This window comes from Bombus affinis, chromosome 4 (assembly GCF_024516045.1).
Source record: "Bombus affinis isolate iyBomAffi1 chromosome 4, iyBomAffi1.2, whole genome shotgun sequence".
Taxonomy (NCBI): domain Eukaryota; kingdom Metazoa; phylum Arthropoda; class Insecta; order Hymenoptera; family Apidae; genus Bombus; species Bombus affinis.
In genome coordinates, this window is record NC_066347.1 from 11,165,476 (window position 1) to 11,186,164 (window position 20,689).

Sequence of the window (20,689 nt, forward strand, 5' to 3'; positions counted from 1 at the left end):
CTTTATATGTTCGTGCGAAATTTAAAAGTACAAAAATTGCGCAAAATGCATAAAATGCGCTAAAATATACGTATATAAGAAAACAAATCTCTAATAAAATTTTATTTCTTTGGTTGTGTTCGTAAAACTTTAAACTTGTATAAAAATACGCATTCTAGTTATAAGTGTTAGAACATTCGATTCAGTCCTTATCGCATTCATGAAAACCTCCATTCAACCATATGTTGTATCAACAAACATTCATATGCAAAACTTACCACCTACCACATCCTCCGCGTATTAATATAACCCCTTTTATAAATTATACACTTTAGAGTGGACTGGTTGGATCAGAGTGATATAAGCTTACAAGTTCTCGAGGAGTTCTACCGAAGTTACATTCACGTTTGCATAATTTCACCGAAAAAGATACCCTGTAGAATGACGTTTGCGACTGATTAGCATATCGGTTGGTCGGTATTACCGTTCGTTTGTTATGTGATCTGAACCGCGATCGCAACTATTTCAAGGGGATTTTATAAATAACCATACACACGATATTCAGTATATTTTCGTGAGGTTTGTAAAACTGTTAAACAAAATAATTGAATAACGATTATATTTGCTGAGACAAAGTCTTTTTCTTTGTACCCCTCCTTCTACTTCGAGCACGTAGTATTGACAATAAAATTGACAATGGCTGAAAGTAATCAAAAAGAGTTTTCGCTATGATTATCGGTAACGAAAAAGATTTGAATCATCTTTAATACTTATTCGTAACTAGAATCATTTCAACTAAAATGTAAATTCTTATATTATAACTTTTTTTTAATTTGTTATTGCTCCTGACTACAACCTAACCTATCATTCTTATCATTTCGTAGGAGAAGACGAATGCCGTGAAAGCGTTAGCGCGCGAACAGTGCGAAGCGGCGGTACAGCTGCAGCGTCAGCAGCAGCTGCAACAGCACCAGAACCAGCCCCAGCTACAACAGCAACAACAACTACGTGGCCCGTTAACCATCCACCATGCTGGCTGCCCAACGAAAGTCGGGCCCGTGACGAACCAACTAAATGCCAGCCACGCAACGCACGGCCGAGCTGCACAGTACCAACACTATCATCACCATCATCATCATCGACACGTGTCAATGTCCCCACCGCCCTTGTTGCTCTCATCGCCAGCTCCGATCGCGGCGACGCACAATCATCTGAACATGAGCGGACACAGAAACGTGGTTACGCCACCGGATACACCAGCAGATAGATCGCCACCGAGTCCTGGAAATAAGCTAAATAGATCGCAGCATTTGCCACGGGAAGCAACCGGCAGCGTCAGTCCTGGTCTTCCGGCTGCCACATTGGATCTAAGTAGCGCAGCAACCACCAATAGTCCGCATGAATTATCCACGTTAGTTTAGAAATTTGGTCCGAACATTATATCTTCACATAGGATTGGAGATTAATAGTTGATAGTTAATTTACACATTGATCTTTTTATTTGTAAATTGGGTCCTGGTTTAGAGTTGGTTTGTAAAAATTCGGTCCTAATTGTTAAATGATGAATATTAATTAAGAACAATAGGCATTGATGTACCAATCTTTTTTTAACTTATATACTTGAGCACACGCATTGGATATTTCACTTTTATTCAGTGAAACAGCAACTTCATTATTTGCTTATTCAATACGGTAATTGCTCATATTTCATGAACATTTTAACAATGTTTTGAATAATTTCTAACGGTACAATTGTGATGAAATGAAAAAAATCGTGATAAGAAACAGAGAGAAAAGTTGCTCGTTAATGAATATTGACCAGAAATAAAGTAATTTCTAAAGGATATCCCGAAGACGTCGTAAATATTACGAAAGGAATGATTAATTTATACCCGCGTGTATCTTGCCATTACCATACTATTACTATTATTATTAATATTGTTAGTATTACTCGATTACATTATTATTAATATTAATATTATTGCCTTATTAATATTAATGTTATTGTTACTATTATTATTAATGCTATGGAACCTCTAGTCCTAGGTTACTTTCGCTGCCACGAAAGGATAAGATTTTCGAATTTTTGACTATTACGCGTAATTCAAGTTTTCCCGTTGCGCATGCGCAGTAGAAAGAAAGTTGGCGGAACTCAAATCTCGAACTATAGAGAGTTGAAAAGTAGTAAAAGTAAAAAGGCATGAAGAGCATTTGTATTTGTGCTGTATTAAGTTTGATAATTGAAAATTAAGTTTGACGATAACATTTTTTTCGTATTTGCTTTGGTAAATATTAGTTTTATTTAAAATTGAACAAAGCATTTTATATTTTTCAAATATGGTACATAATCGTAATATCAAATTTTGTAAACTGATAGTAAGAAACTATAATTCGAGACTGGAACTTTGATCAAGTTCACATTGAACGTAAACTGACTTAATTTTGTTATTTAAGTGTGTATACTATACGTGTTTGTTCCTTCTTCTCTTGTGCGCAGGCTATAGCTTAATTACTTCCAATAAACGCAGTTATATCGAATCAATGACCGATACAAATTTAGATATTAGGATTATTTAAACAAGAGATTAAAAACTAAAAAGTATTGTTTTTATACTGCATATGTACATATGCAATATGAACGACCATTTGTGTAATGATATGTACTCCTCTTCTTAGTTTATTTTTGTATATTTTGCGACATTCGATATTAATTTTATGAGGAACGTACTTACACTTTATCTTTGTAATTAAATCTGAAATGGAAGAAAAGAAAAGAAATGAAATGAGAAAAGGAAATTCGATGTATGAGTATATACGAATTGACGGAATTAAAATTTAACGCTATATTTAAATAGAAGACGTGAAATATCTTGTCATCTTAAAATAACTTGATCATTCCTATTCTTTTACATAAAAACATTTTTCGATTGTAACTTAAGAAAAATGTCTGCTAACGTGAAACGTGCCAGAAAAAATTAACAACTTTCATGAAATTGGCAAATTTCTCATTAATATCGTTAAACTCGCGTTTATAAAGATCAGATCAGTGTACATAATATACAAAACAAATGCAGAATATATAAATATAGCACATACGTTCTGAATTATATTCGAATTGGGCAGGGTAACCAAGTGAAAATATGTAAATTTCATGATGTGTAATGTACACTTTATATCGAACTTGTAAGTAGTGTAGAAATAGAATATTTTACACGTAACAAAATATACAAACGACAATACACAAGTTAAATTATTTGTTAGATCCATGTATAACAAGCATAGTACAAAAGTGTTTTAGCTTTATGTACTAGTAATTATGAGAAATACCAACTTAATAGATGTATTTGGTATGTACCTAGTTAAGAAAACAATAAATTATTCTGAACAGATAAAGCGTTTAGTAGCTTGTGAAGTATGAATTTTTGAAAACGTAAATATTTTATATCTAAGTAGTTAAGAAACGTGAGCAAGGGAAATCAAACAAAGGAACTAAGTTTTTTTGTTTAAAAATATTTAATTTGTTGTTCTATTATCCAATGTTAGAAGCGATAATGTACAAAATCTGAATAAATAAGATTCCTCAATATTATTGAATTTTAATTCTAGGGAAAAGTAATATATCCGCATATTTTATTTGTATACAATATGTATAAATAATGATGTGATTTGACTAATTTTGTTGAAAGAATATTTGTACTTTTTACGTAAAACTTCAGTCTTTTACAAACTTTCTTGTAATTAATAAACCAGTAAACACAATATTAATAAAACCTATTAAAATTATAAACAAATTCATAAGTTTTAATTTTAGTCCTTAAAGGTTGAAATATTTTGGCCCAATGTCGAGACATTTGGAGTTTTGAAAGTGGATCATCTTTCGATTAGCGAAAGCGATTCCGCTTTTCCACCGCTAGGTGATTGTTTTAATTCAAAACATTACTATACTGAATCAATAATGTCGCATGTGATACGAAAATGATGATAGTGTCAGATAACTCGTTGTGAAACGAAAAAGCATTGCATGTACATTTCTGTTGTTTCGTTGTCCATGAGTTTGATAATTTTTTAAACTTGCCCATAGCTAAGAAATCAAACAATATATTTAAACGAAATTAATTTCAAATTATTTTTTAAGTTCTAAGCTTTCATCTAATTTTTCAGAAGTTCCAAAATTTATTCCACAAGAATCTTTTTTATCATAACCAAGTACACATCTTAAACCCATTTAAATCCTCCTTAGTAATTTCTTCTTACCTTTAATAGTAACGAAAACAATTTAGATGAACGTTGTATATTAAAAATAAATTTTTACACCCTGTATATTAAAAATAAAAGATATATTTTCTTCATAATTGTATAGGCTTTTTACAATGGCAATGTACAAATATTAAAATTGCAATTATATTATAACATATGTATATATATAAGCTTCATATTTAAAAAGAAGATTCTTTACTATATTCTTTTAATAACCAATATTTTAATAATTATAACAAGGGTTTTTTAACAAGAGAATTATAACATTGTATACAAATTTTCAAAAACCTATAGATAATTTTAGTTATGCTCTTGCATCATTAATTGTTGATGGAACTCTTACCTCAATTCCATCTAGTTCCTTAGACATTACTATTTGACAGCCTAGACGTGACCTGGAATTAAATATTATATAACTGAATATGTCAATAAATATATTTATTGTTATACAAATTAATACTAATACGCAATGAGATTTCTACTTATCCATTTGAAAATCAACATTGTAAATATGCTAATTCAAACATAGATTTGTAACAATTATAGGGTCATAAATAAAAAACTATGAAAATTTATTATAATTTCAGTTTCACAGTATTCAGAGCTAGCAATTTGAAATTCTACATTGAGATGTACATTTTGAAATACCCAATACTAGCCTGTTTTTACATAAATTTACATAGAAAAAGTCACTTTATAAAATATTAAAAGGTAATAGAATTAATAATGTGAATGATTTGATATTGATTATTATGAACTCACGTATCTGTTAGTTCATATGCTAAATCCAACATGTCTAATTCTTCATCTGTTGGTTTATCAGGAAGTTTATCATAAACTTCTTTCGAAAATATTAAATGGCACGTACTACAAGTTAAAGTTCCTTCACAAGCACCTATATCAATTATATTTTAAAATTACAACATACTTATATAATAAAGTATCAAAAGTTAAAAATAATAAGAATATTAAACTTGATAAAAATGAAAATTTTCAGATATCTTCTACCTCAAAATTATTTATTTTAAATTAAGCAAATTATGCTTCTTTAAAACATACCATATCCATCTAAATCAATTTCATTATTTACTACTATGTCTAATATAGTATCTCCAACTTTCCCTTTTGCTTTGATTCTCTCTCCACTTGCTTTAACAAACGTTATATTTACTCTGAAAATAATATTTTTGAAAGATAAAAATTATCTCAATATATTTATTTTCTTTATTTTTTGTGTTTCTTCAATTAATCTTCTCTTAATTATACCTTAATTATATGTATTACTTATGATAATAGAAATAATTTAAAAATATAATATACTTGTCTTAATAATACATAAATAAAATTCGTATATCATATATTTATAACAGTGTTATACTTTTAGCTGTTCACTGTCAATGTTGTTTTACTTAATACTATTCTATTAATACTACGTTATTTTTCTAGATGTTATACTCCTACAAAAAGAAAAATTTCTTAGACATTATTATTAGCATTATTATTTTGACACCAATTTTATATTGAAAGATAAGTACTGAAATTCTATTAAAAAAAGAAGGGAAGCACAAGAAAATTTGTATCACTTACTCTTGTTTTTCTGAAAGTGGTTGCGTGGTCGATGTTCCTCTTGTTGCCTGCAAAAAGGGCAACGTTGTGTTGCTTGTATATTTTGAATAATTCGATGCAATACCGAGAATTGATCTCGAAAATTTTTGTAATTGATTTACTAACGCCATTCCACTGTCATAAATATCATGAGTATGAATACACCCTGACCGAACACCAGATAAGTATTGCGGAAAATATCAATTGTAGATCAATTGTACTTTGTACAGAAACTTTCACGGCATTCTTCCGCTGCTATACTGGGACGTTCCTTTACTGTGATAGGTTATAAAACGGTTCCTAACACAAGTGACGTATCTCTACAGGCACGTGCTCTTCGGCCTACGTGTTTTATAATACAAGACCAGTAAAATGATCAATTTGTAATTTTACATATCTTGCATTTTTTCCAAATGAAATATTGTTTTTATTAAACGTGTAAAATCTCAGGCAACATTTATTTCATTTGATTTCAGTTTTACAAATATATATTTATAATACATATCTGTATAGATTACGGTCTGGTTATAACAGGGAGCGACATTCGCTAGGGAAAACTGCCCAAAAATTGAATTGTAAAAGACCAATATGAAAGACAACAAAGTTCTCGTTCTGCGGAACAAATAGAAATGAGCAGAGTATCTTTATCTTTATTTGAGACACTCAGAGCGTATCACGCATACGCTGAACCTGAAGAAAACCTTCTCTTCCATGTTAATTTTTCCCTTTCCATTTCCGAACGGTTTCTTCTATATTTGTTTATATTTTCGTGATTGATGTTATTGACAACATATAACTAGAGGGAAATACGAATAATAATAAATAGATGTATAATTCATTATGCAATTCTATATAATTAAATCATATTTATCTTTAGATATAGAAACTATATTTACTAGCTGAAACACTAACGTATATTCAATACAATATAACCTACTTAACAAATGTATAATGTAATCTCGTTTTAGTTGTAATATGTGATTAATTCTTTTGCTATTTCGCTATGAACGCTTTTTTGTGCATACAATATTTTTTTATAGTATTCTAATATATTGTTAGATATTGTAAGGAAAACAAGATACAGTTACTAAAGTCTGGGAACATTCAATGTTAACCTTACTTCAAAAAATAATCTTTCGAATATTCATTCGAATTCCCCCATTCAGGGGAATAGATTTTTAGTATTATAGTTGGTATAATGTCATCATTGTTTACAATGTGTTACAGTTAAAGAAATGAGACAAATTAATATTTCAGAAGGAAATTCAATATTTAAATGATGTTATTTTAAAATGGCAGATGATATGAATGTTCTTTTTATACGAGGAAATGGAAACGTATGTATATGGTTTTAACATTATTTTAGTACAAGATCTTAGCATAATAGTAATTGACAGTATCCATTACCTTTTAGTCAATTTTTGAAAAATGACATATATGATAATTTGTAATAATTTGATAATAAAATACTTGTATCAATATTAATTAATAATTTGCTATCTCAAAAGGATACAGACACAGCCAATGATAATGTTTGGGATGATAGTGCATTAATAGAAGCATATGATAAAGCAATAAATTTAGCAAAAGAAGAAGTTATTAAGCGAATGGGTATGGATGTAGAAAATTCTCAACCGCAAGAAAACCTACAAAATTTTAAGCAGCCTAAGCGCGCAAATAAATTACACAAGGTTGTGATTTTGATAGAATATTACAAATTTGATACAGAATATTATTAAATATATTGATTAAGAAGCAAATTATTTTATTTTGCTTATTTATTTATATTTATTTGTATACACATTTTTTCTTTATAGAAATGGATTATAGGAGCACCTTGTCGTGCAATATATTCAGAGGATGGAGAAATTTATGAAGCTATAATATCAAAAATTTACGAAAACAATGGAACTTGTGTTGTAAAATTTGTAGGTAATACCTTTAGCATGATGGTTGTGTCAATTAAGAAGTCTATCACAGTGTCATTCAGCAGGCCCTTAAGCGGGCAGGGGTACCTGTCAATGCCTATGGGAAGACCTGTGGGATATAGGGTCATAAACCATAAACGTGCATGTTACTTATTGTTCATTATTGGCTGCTTGAAATATAATTCTCCTCATTAGATGAGTGATTATTACTACATACATCAAAGCAAACATTTATACATATACATTTATGCTTGGGAAATTCTAATACATTGCCTGTAAGGACAATAACTGAATGGCACTCAGTCATTCTATTAAATGACAAAAATTTCTTTTACTTTGTGTTTAGGTTATGGTAATACAGAGAAAGTCGAGTTGAGCTCTCTTTTAGAATCAGAAGGTTTGCAGAGTCAAATAGCACAACAAAAGAAAGCTTTGGAAGAGAAATTCAATGAAGGAAATGAGACTTGTGAGACTAATTTTTCTACAAATGTAAATTCGAAAAAATATAATGGAGAAAAAATGGATTGTGACTCTGAAGAAGCAAATGCGTATAAACATCAGTTCATACCGGGACCATCTTTCAATTCGATGACTGATATAATGCCACCTGCACCTCCTTTACCACCTCAATTAATGGCCAAGTAAGTACAATTTAAAAATTCTAATGGAATGCTAAATACTTCTAATATTAGTAAATAATTTGGAATAAGTTTAATATGGATAAAATATAAGTTTCCAATTTTATTTGGAAAAAAATACGAAATTTTAACAAAATGTACTAGATTACCAGACAATGATACAGACGCACTTTCAAGTATGTTGATGTCATGGTATATTAGTGGTTTTCACACAGGTAATTATTTCATATAAGTATTTTATTGTATATTAGATTTTTAATGGACTATGTTATTTCTTTTGTAGGTTATTATCACGGTTTGAAACAAGCAAGAAACAATCAGGAGAACAGGAAGAACTGATAATTATATCAATTTTTTCAATAACAATATAACAATAATAATAAGATATAATAAGATATAAAACTCATTGTATTTATTTACTTTAAATTGTAGTAATAATTTCAACTAATATTAATACTGTACTGTAATATTAATAGAAAAATAATATCAATTATTTGAAATAAAGAACAGCTTTATTTTCATATGAGATTTTATTTTTTTTTTTAAATAATTAACCCTTAGAGTGCTGAATACTCGCGGCCACGAACTGTCCTGTTTTTGCGTTAAGGCTTTCAGGACATAAATTAAAATATCGTACATAAGCACAGCGCAACAGCGGCTTAAATTTAAAGCACAATAATAATCTTAAAAAAAAAAAAAAAAAAAAAAAGAAAAAAAAAGAAAAAAAAATGCATGGCTACGTCGTACCGTCGCGCATCGGTACTTTTGTCTGTATCACCCTACAATTAGAATTCAGCGTTTATTCTGGAAAAAAATCATGTAAAAAAAAAAATATGTAAAAAACCTGGAATTAATAAACAAAGATTAAAAAAAAAAAAAAAAAAAAAAGAAATACTCGCGGCCTATGCGGTCCATACGGATGGCGCGCTGCTAGCGCTGACGATCGCTGTGGACGGAATACTTTTTCGTTAGACTGAACTCTGTTGATTGACTATTGAAAGCGCAAAGCGTAATAAGTTATAGTAATTCTTTTGCACGAGATTAAATAATTCAAGAGCGTTATTTTTTAGTATTGATTATTTATTTTAAACATTGAAATTTACAATAAACATTTAGAATTTACAACAGAATTTGGCTAATAATTCAGTTGTATGAGAAAAATTTCAAGACAATTTTCGATACATAATCCGATATCGCATTTTCTGCATTCTCTTATTTTTCACACAAACAACACATTTTCTTCTCGATAATTAGATGCGACTGTCCTCACATAAATGTATCAGTATCTGTATCATAAATGTATCATAAATGTAATAGTATTACTTCTACTTGGTCGGAAAAATCGACAAACGCGTATATCTGTCGTTAGGCCATGCGGAATACTTGCAAAAAACGCATATATGTGTTCTGAGTCCATACATGCGTTAATAAGATAAGAGGAAATAAAAAACAGATTATCGATAAAATACACTAACGCATATTCAATACATGGATATATTACCACTCAGATTACACATATTATATATTATATTATATTATATATATTATATATATTATATTATATAGGGAATATGTATACCACGTATATATGTAGAACGAACATTTAAAACTTGTTTATAGCGCGTGCGCACACATACGTGCACGCACGCGAACAATTTTTCGAACGATAATTATATTAATAATTTATAACCATTTATATTTTTATATTTTTATACTTTTATATTTTTATATTTTTATATTTTTATATGATAACCATTTATATTTTTTAAAATATCTTGTCTTGGCATACATATTTTTTCCACGCTTCATATCTATCCACATTCGTAACTGTAGGTGACATTTTTTTTAACAATTTTGCTATTATTTTATAATTCTTTAATTCATATTTCAAAGTCGTAATAGATGTTTCTCTTTCTTCAAGTCTTTTCAATATTGGATTCATTTCTAGCTGCCATGCTTGCGTACAAAGCAATTTTATATCCGCACAAGAATATTTTTCAGTAGATTTTATTATGTGACTCACAATATCCATATTCTCTAATAATCGGTTGCTAAGGTATAATTTGAACATATCAAATCGAGTAACTACGTTTGGTAATGATACGTATATATTCTTTTCAAGGCGTCTGCGTAATGCTGCATCAATATCCCTAATAATATATTTACAATAAATATTATTGTTCTGTTATATTAATAATAACGAAGGAATATTCCGAACAACACAATAATTAAGATTAAGATAATGAATAATTATGATATTAAGATATTTTCTACTTAGAAAACATTGAAATAGCTATAAATGATATACATACCAAGGGCAATTAGATGCGGCCAAAAGAACTACATCAGAATTTCTGTTAATTACTAATCTATCCAATCTAAAAAGAAGTTCTGATCTGAATGTCTTTGCAGATTTAGACAATGTATACTTTACTCCTTTATTTGTTCCTATGCAGTCAATCTCGTCGATAAAAATAATTGTTGGCGAATTATTATAGGCAAGTTCAAATAAAACCTGTTCAGTTTAACAAATGTATTTATTATTTATTAAATATTATATTCAAAATTCCTTAAATTCATTGTTTCATCACGAACGTAATATCATTTCGTTTTCCAAACAACTATTCTATTTATATATGAATGACGACAAATAAAAACAAATCTTTTTAAACCTAGAATCTCTTCTTCATAGACAAAGGAAATCAACTTACACGGATATACTTCTCGGAATCACCTCTCCATTTGTCCACCAATGAGCTGGCCGTTATGTTAAAAAAGTTGCATTGGCATTCTGTTGCGACTGCCTTCGCCAACATCGTCTTCCCTATTTCATAATTGCTTGTAAACATGTATGGGAATGAAAGAAATACGAGTATCTTACCTGTACCAGGTGGTCCATATAGCAGAATACTTTTACAGGGAGCAAATGGGCCTTTAAAAAAGATAGGGTATTTAAGGGGATACACAATGGCATCCTTAATGGCAGATTTACATTCCTCTAGGCCTGCAATGTTGTCCCAATATACATTAAATTTTTTCAGTATGATTTCCTGCGACAATACAAAGATGAAATGGTGCATAATCTCCGTATTAATTTCCTTGAGTGTTATGTAATTCATTATTTAAAGCTTTACTGAAATCCCTGTGTCATTGATATACAGTGGATTGTTTATCCAAGGTATTTGTTGGATATACAGTGGATATATACAACAATACATTTGTTGGATATTGATATACAGTGGATTGTTTATCCAAGGTATTTGTTGGATATACAGTGGATATATACAACAATACATTTGTTGGATATTGTTTATCCAAGGATAGGTATTTTATTTTTAAAAAGCTTTACAATACGTATATTAATTGAAAATAACTTACGGATAAAATGTCTTCAGCAATCTTCTGCAATTCTGGATTGTCTATATAAAGGTGCCGAGCACAGTTTGATATCTTTGATTGCCTGAATTGTTCCATTGAGACGTTAAATAGCTCTTGTGATGAAGATCCATAGTTTTCATTGGCAGAAATTGGTGTCACTGTCATTGCAAGATTAATATCATCCGTAGCATCACCCCTCATCTTCTGTTGTGCATTCCTCCCTTCCACAGACCCAGATACAGACTCACTTCTCGTTTGTTTGCTAACAGATTTGACACGTTTTACTACTTCTTTGAAGATTGAATGATATTGTAATAGATACGTTGAATACGTTGAGAAAGTTGAATAGTGTTAAATAATTTAAATTCTTACACTTTGTTCGCATTTGTCATTTCCCTCGTCTTTATTTCCTTTTCAGTTATTTTCTTGCACAATATAGGATATTTTTGGAATTTCATCTTGTAATAATTTTCATATTCTCTAAGAATAATTTCCAAATTGACGTTGTCGCAGACTCGATATTTCCGAGATAGACGAGCTTCCCGGATTAATACATCGCTAATGTCTACATATCTAAAAAATATAATTTTTAATTAATTGAACAAATTTTATGCTATGAGTACACACTATACGATAATCATCAATTGGGACAACTGTTTTATTTCTATCCTTTCTATTTATCTATCTATTCTATTTCTATCCTTCTGCTTTTTAATTTCTAATTTTTAAAGTTTGAATTTAAATATATTTTCATTTATAACTAGTTTATCTACGTTATCGATTGTGTTATTCTATAACAACCGAGTTACCGATGTCGATTTTCAAATTTTGATTCCTTCCCCTCTTTCCGCACTAATTTCTATTTCGATTGATCACCGATATTATTCGAAAAAAATTGCAACTAAGAAGATATCTAAATTGCAATGTACTCACCCATTGCGTTCCAAATAATCACATATAAGGTACAATATGTTCCGATTACGTTCCGAAGTATGACTCTCCTCCTAATGCGACATTTATTTTTTTTTTATTATTAACAATAATTATTAATAATATAAAGATTTTCATGCAATTTTCTGTTACATTGCGAGTTTAATAAATTTGTTACACATAATTTTGTTATCTACTATCTTGATACGCGCAAAGATAAATCTTAATGATATATAATACAGCGTAAATGGTTATAAATAATTAATTATTGACAATAATTATAAGAATTATAGAAAGAAAAAATCATAGATACAAAATCAAATACAAATCATAGATATAAAATCAATCAAAAAATGAACAACAATTGTGAAAAACGCAATATGGCATATCAATGACAAAACACACTCATGACTGTCATGGAAGTTCCAAAGTGCAAAATCTAGAATATTCCTTACCTCTTTAGATTGAGATATCTTATTTGTGGTACCTTGCTGCGATGATTCACCGTTCATTGTGATAGTTTTAAATGTGATAATGATATCCTTGTATTGACTATCGTTTTTCGATAGTTACGAGAATTTTCGTTTATCACTTTGAGACAATCCGTAACTTCCTTTCTCTTATAAAGTTTCCCTTCAACTCCGTTGAAAATTGAGCATCAAACAGGAGACGAACGATTTGTTCGCACACATAAGCAGGGTGCGAATATAATGATGGAACAGTCGAGTCCTGTCTACTATATAGTAAGATGGATACGACATGGAAATAGAAAGAGAAGGCTGTATATAAGCATTTTCTGTCCTTGTTTAATCAGGCATGCACACTAGTGGACACTGACGGCGCTCGTTTACCGTTGTTACATATTTCCGGTACAAGTACGCGGGCTTTAGAGAAGGACGGAACGGTCTCTCTCTTTATCCCTATATCGCGTTTTTAGTTCGCTCACGCGCTCTGTACTTATATCTATTACATTTCCACCATAAGCAGCGGCCGTGCAGTGACTTACAAAAGTTTCGAACTCGCGGACGTTTAATCACGTTCCTTACTCCGAAGGGGTAAGTACAAAGTTGCTCGTCTCAGTACTCTTGTTAGAAGTTTTATCATCTTTTTCATTTCGTGGTTACAAGCTTTTCCAGGAAATTCTTATCGTTTTACAAGAGCTGTGGGACACAATGACGTCAGCTATCGATCATATACGCGAATTTGTTGTAAATTAATTAGGAGAATATCTGGAGTTCTTTATCGTTGCCAGCTGTAAAATATTGGAATTTTTCATTTATAATTCTCATATTTTCGACTCTTCCGTTGCCAAGACCACCTTGAAAGATTTTTGGTACGTTCCATCAGCCTTGTTAAAAGTGTGCCCATTGGTTAGCTATATTGATTTTAAAAATCAATACGTATATCAAGTTTATTATCTCACAGAAACAAGGAAATTCGTTTTATTAATGAATTTTCGACGTTTCTTCTCAGTTTCCTTTAGCATCGAACGAAGAACATTATATTTCGTTTAAAAAGATTGAAATTGATATTGAGATAAAATCAAAAAGTATCCGTTGTTCTCGAACATTCTAGTATTCCTTCGCCGCCCGGGAGAAAGACAGGTATGAAGAAAGAGGATATTTTTTTTATTAACTTTTTAATATTGATGTTTCGACAAATATTGACGTGTGCAGTGAGAAAATCAAGTGAAATTTTGAATAATATCGTTTTAATAATTTGTGAAACGAATTAGTTTGGTTTTTTCCATTTTTATTAGTTTCCGTCAGTGCTGATTGACGCGCCACTCCAGTTTCCATTTCCGTTTCTCGAAATTTCCCACGTCCTTAGTCTTTGGGACTCTTTGCCCAGGTAACCGCATTGCTTCTGGGTACGTCTCACCGTTCGGGTCTCTCGAGCTTTCGGTGTCAGTTGTTACCGTTGAAGGAAGAGAAGCTGGTGACGGATATTATCGAATAAATCGTTTATTCTGGAAAAGTTCGAGTAAGTTCGTTCTGTTTGAATAAATCAAGACATAGATCAATTTTTATCGTATCATCGTGATTCGCCATGTCGTACGTTTGGTTTCGGGATACCATATGTTTTTAATTTTTTACTTTTAATTTGACATTTTACGCCTATAATCGTGACAGGAAGATACTTTCAATGAATTATAAATATTTTAAATTATAAATTATAAATATTTGTTATAAATTACAATCATACTACGGGGAAAAGTGAAACATATGTTTTCTTGTGGAACATGTGATAGTAAATTATTCGAAGCATAATAATGCTTAATTAAACATCTATACGGTAACATTTACGGACGAATATTGGGGTAATATTATCGCGTCGCTTTAATCTGGCATTTAATGCTTTGATTGCGGTCTTTGAAATGGCATCACAGATGCTGGTATAATATCACACGAAAAAGGAAGGACCAGTGGTTAATGTTGCAAGTGCACCAGTGCGTTGCAGCCATCGGGGGTGGCTTTGACGCCGGTGCCGAGGAGAGGCGCAGAACGTGTTCGATCGACCCGCGAACGCAGCCCGTGCTCATACTGTGACAGAGTTCGTTTCAGTTAGTCTCAGTCGCTGTTTGCCCGTCGACAGCGTATAGTCGCGCCGGCCAACGATTATTTTTTCTTTTTTTGTTTCTCGATAATTCTCTCGCAACACTCGTTCTATACGTACATAAACCATCAGTTTATCGCGTGATCATTGTTCCCGCTTCCCCTACCTTGTCACGTTCTTCAAAGAAGATTTCCCTTCAGTTTTTTGTTGTTTGGGGAAAATTCATCGCTCGGACACATGGATTTATCGACACGACGGTTTATCGAGGCATCAGCGTGTTGTACTTTTCAAGTTTCATATTTTCTCTATGATACTTTCTAAGGAGAATTTAGAATTCGGAAGATATCAATTTCCAGGAAATATAGGTCTTTATGAGACCATCGATAGGTTTGAATTTAATTAACTCTCTTATAATTGGTATTTCAATTTTTTAATTCCTTAAATTCAGCTTTCTTTATGCTGTTAGACGATATAACGCGGGCATTTTATGATATATCGAATATATTCGTATATATTTTACTTTATACATTCGATAAATTTCCTTGGTTGGCCGGCCTGCAACCCACATACGGCACTTAATAAAAATTTGTTTCGTTAGAGGTCGGTGTTTGTTCATCTTCGTCATAAAAATGTCATGACGTCATATCATATCACAAGGGTTCTTCTGAAAGCTAGATATTCGATAACAAGATGGTTAATTAATGGTTTTCGGTAGCTTGCAATGTCAAGCTTTGAACTGGCGGGATCGCCTTGCTGTCAAATCGCCATTCAGCAGCGACCATATTCTTTAACTACGTTCAAGACGTATATCACGCTACAGAAACCATCAAAGGAGGATAATTGCAAGTTAGTTGCCTCTTAGAAACGAGACAGTTGGTTGTTACTTGTTATCCGTAGTTGGTAGTTGTTCTCCTTAGTCGCCACATATTATAGAGACGACATTCATAGTCACCAGTTGCCTTCGCTAATAGTTTCTTGTTGTCTGTAGTTAGTTCTCGTCATCGCTATGTATTCCATCAACCACGTAAAATTTAACATATAGGATTTTATTCTTTTTTATTCTTTCTGTAGAAAGATTCTTTAAGTAATATGAATTTAAGTAACTATTTTATGATACAATAAAGTGGAAAAACGATTATTTTACGTAACGTAATTTTTTAAAGAACTTTGAATTTAAAGGATTCAGATAGATATCTTAAACGTAATTAAACCCTCCATATCGTAACAAATTAAAAGAAATTGCGCAAGAAAGTACAAATACATTTAATGCATAAAACATATATTTAAAATCCAAATGTAGGCGTTGACGCGTGCGTGCTACATGTTCGAAACATTCGTTACATTCGTTACATCCGCGATAAAATTTGTAACGACGAAGAAGCTTAACATATGGTGTGCTTCAAGACGACAGCAAAAATTGTTGGCGGATTTTTCGAAATTTCTTCCATTCTTAATAAAAATATATTGTATAAATATAGTAGGATTTTTTCAAATTTAAATAGTTATAATGATTTGAAACTTTACAATCGTACGGTTCTGTTTTATCCTTTGAATATACCTGTCATTTTCATATCTCCTTTTAACTAAACTAAATATTTGGAAATCCTATAATTTGTACACTTCTATTTGTGAATAAGATCGATGAAATTAAAGCGTAACTATGCTTTCAATAATGGCTTCGATGTATTGCTCACCATTATGGCGGATTAACGTCTCTAAGTGATCGACCTTAATCACTAAATGGCAGCCGCGATTCAGTGGTAGAGCCTTACACATGACGGACGTTGCAAGCGCTTCTAAGACGTCTATTGTGAAACGTTTCCAATAGCATCGGTTACGACGACGGTGAAATCCGAATAGAAATATATATCGCGTATCGCTTCAGCCTGACATGTCTTAAAATAGAATCACAATTTTTCGTTCTTTAAAAAAACAAAAAAAATCTATAAAAATTATATGCAAATAAAATAGATAAATGGATAAATGGTTGTACAAATTTATAAAACAGATATTACAAATATACGTAAATAAATTATATATTTATAAATTGTTTGTTTAAATATCTGTTTGTTTAAATAAATAAAAGGGATATTTACGACTTACAATGAACGTAGTCGTATTTTTAGTTTTAAACAAAGCAAAAACGGATAACAACTTTTTAAAATGTAAAACTCAACGCAACAGTGGTTTTTTTTAATTAATCAATAACGTTCAAAGTTAATTAATTTAGAGTGGTTTGTACATTTTGTATGCTCGCCGTATTTTAACGTTTGATGTGTAACGTTTGATGTAGTACTTGATGCCCGAAAAATCGAAAAATAATTAAATTTGATCGTTTCGTCGAATTTACAAGTGTGTATATTCGTGTGAAATCCTATGTGCTTGTGTATGCTGATGTGAAAGGCGGTAATATATTTTTCTTTTTCGATTATTGTTGTCAACTTTTGTGTGGAATAAATCAATTCCGTGAATAGAAGTGCAATCAATACAGCTTACTATGAGATGATAGCACAACAACAGTACATATCGCCATTGACGTCAGCTTCACAAAATTTCTCGAATATCGAGGTTGTCCATTTGGGTTAAGAATTTATTTCCAAAATGCCACAAGCACGAGTATCTTATGGAAATCCACTGTATTTCCACTGTAATTTTTAATAATCAGATTCCATATTGTATGCTACGATTCGAGGAAAATCCGCAGCTAATTATTATCTTTGCTGCCTTTAAATACCATAAATAGTCGTCCGTAAATTTTAAAAGATTATCTGTGCCATACTTATATTGTGTATTTTAGTCTTAAGGTGCGGGTCGTGTTCAATTAATTGAAAGTGATGAAACTGTAATGGGTCACGATAGTCAAATATTAAAAATGGTCTCGTTGGCTACATTTAAAATCTTTACGAGATATATATGCATAGTACGTTGCTACTAGCAACGGGTAGCGATGAGCAATAGAGAACAGTACCTTCCTTATCTCGTCGTGATTATGTACATACCAGTAATGCACAGTACTCGTACTGAATATCTTACAACATCTACATAGATTTTCAGATTTGTTTCGAATATTACCAGCATAACCATGATAGTAGAATTCTGTTACAGTATTAATTCTATAGTGCCGTTATGCATAATACAGCCCTAAAATGTTTCTACAAATATACGAATATTTCGTCAGCTACTATATTCCAACCATGGCTTATTATGAAAGGAAATATATAACGAAATTACTTGTTTTTTTAGACTAAATTAGTTTAATTTGAATAATTTTAGTAATTGTGTAGGATCGAACAACAACTTATCATTAGCTTCACTCGAGACTTGATTGCACGTAGCAACGTAATTGCGTTGGAACTGAGGGTAGAAAACAATGTCAACCGTTAGACGCGTCTGTCTGGCGAATGTGTAACGCGTGAATAATAGATGGCGGCAATCACGTGAACCTACTTATAGCTGTTTCGGTTATATCGTAGCATTCAACCTAGGGTATAACGATAGGGATAATTAGAAGTTCAAAGGCCGGCTGATCAGCCTCATTTTGTTCCATTTTTTAATCAAGCGATGAATCGACAAATTGTACAGATTTCGATGGTTATCACAGTTCTCTGGGAATTTTAAAGCGCGGTTCGTCGAATTTAGTCGGATTGGCTACAGACTCTTTTACGAGCAGCTTGAAACTCGATCTAGTTTCGAGAAAATGAAAAATTCGTTTTATCTCTTTGTTTCCCTGTTCCTTCCTTCCTTCCTCTTTTCTTTGCTTTTTACATTGCGTTAAGACCGGCTAAATAATATTGATTGCATGGACGTTGGCTGGTTTAAAATCACTGACATCGACGATAACAAAAGTAAGTTTGATGATTATTTATCTGAGCCGGTGTTATTCGACTTGAGCTCTGCACATTTGTTAATATTATTCTAGTAGGGATGAGATACTACAAATTTTAAATAACTTCGATTAAAATTATATTATAAAAATTATATTACATTAACGTTTAGAAGTCAATAAAGTGGAAAGAATTACGCGAGATAATGTAAATATAAATTATATTACAAGGAAACAATACGGCTAGGTAATTTGAAACATTCTGGCTAAAATTGCATTCTTTCAAAGTTAGGACGTACAGTATTTACAAAGTAGATTAAGTATCAAATGGGGTACTTAAGAAAATTTATGTTATCATTCTTTAGTAAACATTTTCAGGTAATAGCCTTCTGCAAAAGCTGCTTTACGTTACGTTAACGTATTCATTATTAATATTAATCATATTGTTCTTATCTCCTAGGGGCATAACAATCCATTTTATATTGTGTTAAGCTAAATTTCTATTAGATTGTCGCAAATTTTCTTTCGTTTTATAAAGAAATGATAGATACACAACATTTTTTGTTTTATGTTATTTTATATTAAATTGGAGAAAGGTGGATCGCACATAATTCAATAAAATAATATAAAGCAAAAAATATCGTACATCTATCATTTCTTTATAAAACGAAAGAAACTTTTCGAACAACCTAATATTTCTCTCCAACGACACTTCTACGATGTTAAAATATTTGATAAAAATATTTGATAAAAATATTAAGAATTCTAATATTGATTTAAACCTATCGATTTATTTACTTTTCGCTGCCAGAAATTGTTAATTATGATTTCCACTTAAAAGCGTATTTCGTATTATGAGGATAAATGATCAAATTCATCTCTAATATACACGTTAGAGAGTCATTTATAGCTGCAATCCTGTTTACCGCTCATATTCCTGGAACTCGATAATTCACTAGGCGATTGCTTTAACCGTGCAGAATACATCCATAAATAATTAATCGCTATTAATATTCCATCGACTTTTGAAAATCCCTGATGTGATCTATTTCACGTGATGAGAATACGTGTAAAGTGAGGTTATTGCTTGATTATCTTTAGTCGAATAAATCGAGTGATTCAAATTATAATGCGGAAGAAAGTCAAAACTATGTATATTATTTTTTTCAATTTTTATGTATCATTTTATGTATCATTTGACGGAAGGAAATTTGGTAAGTAAGGTTCACCTTTTTTAATGTCAATGATTTTGAGATATGTTATTAAGCTCCAAATTCTAAGCAATCTTCTATATATATAACATACGTATAATAGCCAAAGTTCAACTCCCAAGTATACGCAAAGCTTTTATTTTCAATTTATGCGATACCACTATGTTTCATGAATTTATTTGCTAACGGTATTGAAACAAATAACAAGCAGAGGACGAACTATCCGTGAACTGTTTTGCCAACGAGTACGCTTCCAATATTTTCTGTTTGAGAAAACACACTTGTTGCTGTTGCAACTCCAAATATTTTTACAGCCGACGCTTTTGCCATGAATCATCGGCTAACATATAAAATAAAGAAAAGCCATAGTTGATTGTAATGGAA

At 31.1% G+C, this 20,689-nt stretch overlaps 5 protein-coding genes and 1 long non-coding RNA gene across 14 annotated transcripts in view; 3 read left to right on the top strand and 3 right to left on the bottom strand.

The window, feature by feature from the left end:
• The window catches only part of LOC126915198 (uncharacterized), a 40,229-nt gene extending 36,664 nt beyond the window's left edge, over nucleotides 1-3,565 (top strand). For all 4 annotated transcript variants that reach the window (XM_050719649.1, XM_050719648.1, XM_050719650.1 and 1 more), the window contains exon 5: nucleotides 864-3,565. In XM_050719649.1, coding sequence (XP_050575606.1) covers nucleotides 864-1,400 — 537 coding nt within the window. In that variant the 3' untranslated portion in view covers nucleotides 1,401-3,565. The remainder of the gene's footprint in view (nucleotides 1-863) is intronic.
• Nucleotides 3,566-4,297: 732 nt separating this feature from the next.
• LOC126915212 (adrenodoxin-like protein 2, mitochondrial) lies at nucleotides 4,298-6,460 on the bottom strand. Its single transcript, XM_050719676.1, has 4 exons — nucleotides 5,824-6,460; nucleotides 5,296-5,408; nucleotides 4,999-5,131; nucleotides 4,298-4,631 (listed from the first exon to the last, which is right to left on the bottom strand). Exons 1-4 carry the CDS (start codon nucleotides 5,970-5,972, stop codon nucleotides 4,541-4,543), a joined length of 486 nt encoding a protein of 161 aa, XP_050575633.1. The 5' UTR covers nucleotides 5,973-6,460; the 3' UTR covers nucleotides 4,298-4,540.
• Nucleotides 6,461-6,869: 409 nt separating this feature from the next.
• On the top strand, nucleotides 6,870-8,935 carry LOC126915206 (survival motor neuron protein 1). 4 transcript variants are annotated; one of them, XM_050719667.1, is made up of 6 exons: nucleotides 6,870-7,178; nucleotides 7,256-7,532; nucleotides 7,659-7,773; nucleotides 8,116-8,410; nucleotides 8,480-8,622; nucleotides 8,691-8,935. In XM_050719667.1, the coding sequence occupies exons 2-6, from the start codon at nucleotides 7,449-7,451 to the stop codon at nucleotides 8,744-8,746; spliced, it is 693 nt and encodes a 230-aa protein (XP_050575624.1). In that variant the 5' UTR covers nucleotides 6,870-7,178; nucleotides 7,256-7,448; the 3' UTR covers nucleotides 8,747-8,935. The 4 variants fall into 4 exon arrangements, with proteins under 4 accessions (XP_050575624.1, XP_050575621.1, XP_050575623.1 ...); XM_050719664.1 differs by having other exon boundaries at nucleotides 6,885-7,178; nucleotides 7,350-7,532; XM_050719665.1 differs by having other exon boundaries at nucleotides 6,910-7,178; nucleotides 7,350-7,532; nucleotides 8,552-8,622.
• A 1,153-nt stretch (nucleotides 8,936-10,088) lies between these two features.
• LOC126915200 (katanin p60 ATPase-containing subunit A-like 2) lies at nucleotides 10,089-14,135 on the bottom strand. Of its 2 annotated transcripts, XM_050719655.1 has the most exons (9): nucleotides 13,171-14,135; nucleotides 12,719-12,789; nucleotides 12,158-12,358; nucleotides 11,786-12,047; nucleotides 11,289-11,457; nucleotides 11,119-11,231; nucleotides 10,720-10,922; nucleotides 10,161-10,557; nucleotides 10,089-10,121 (listed from the first exon to the last, which is right to left on the bottom strand). In XM_050719655.1, exons 1-8 carry the CDS (start codon nucleotides 13,225-13,227, stop codon nucleotides 10,173-10,175), a joined length of 1,461 nt encoding a protein of 486 aa, XP_050575612.1. In that variant the 5' UTR covers nucleotides 13,228-14,135; the 3' UTR covers nucleotides 10,089-10,121; nucleotides 10,161-10,172. The 2 variants fall into 2 exon arrangements, with proteins under 2 accessions (XP_050575612.1, XP_050575613.1); XM_050719656.1 differs by lacking the exon at nucleotides 12,719-12,789 and having other exon boundaries at nucleotides 13,171-14,131.
• Nucleotides 14,136-14,483: 348 nt separating this feature from the next.
• LOC126915214 (integral membrane protein DGCR2/IDD-like) overlaps nucleotides 14,484-20,689 on the top strand; it is a 50,920-nt gene continuing 44,714 nt past the window's right edge. The window contains exon 1 of one of the 2 annotated variants that reach the window (XM_050719680.1): nucleotides 14,484-14,698. The gene's annotated coding sequence lies outside the window, so the exon portion shown is untranslated. Of the gene's footprint in view, nucleotides 14,699-19,064; nucleotides 19,117-20,689 lie in introns of those variants that run through there. The other variant, XM_050719679.1, reaches the window with a different exon arrangement.
• On the bottom strand, nucleotides 14,664-15,386 carry LOC126915221 (uncharacterized). The gene is made up of 2 exons (XR_007710074.1): nucleotides 14,921-15,386; nucleotides 14,664-14,832 (listed from the first exon to the last, which is right to left on the bottom strand). It is a non-coding gene; the product is annotated as an uncharacterized LOC126915221 (long non-coding RNA).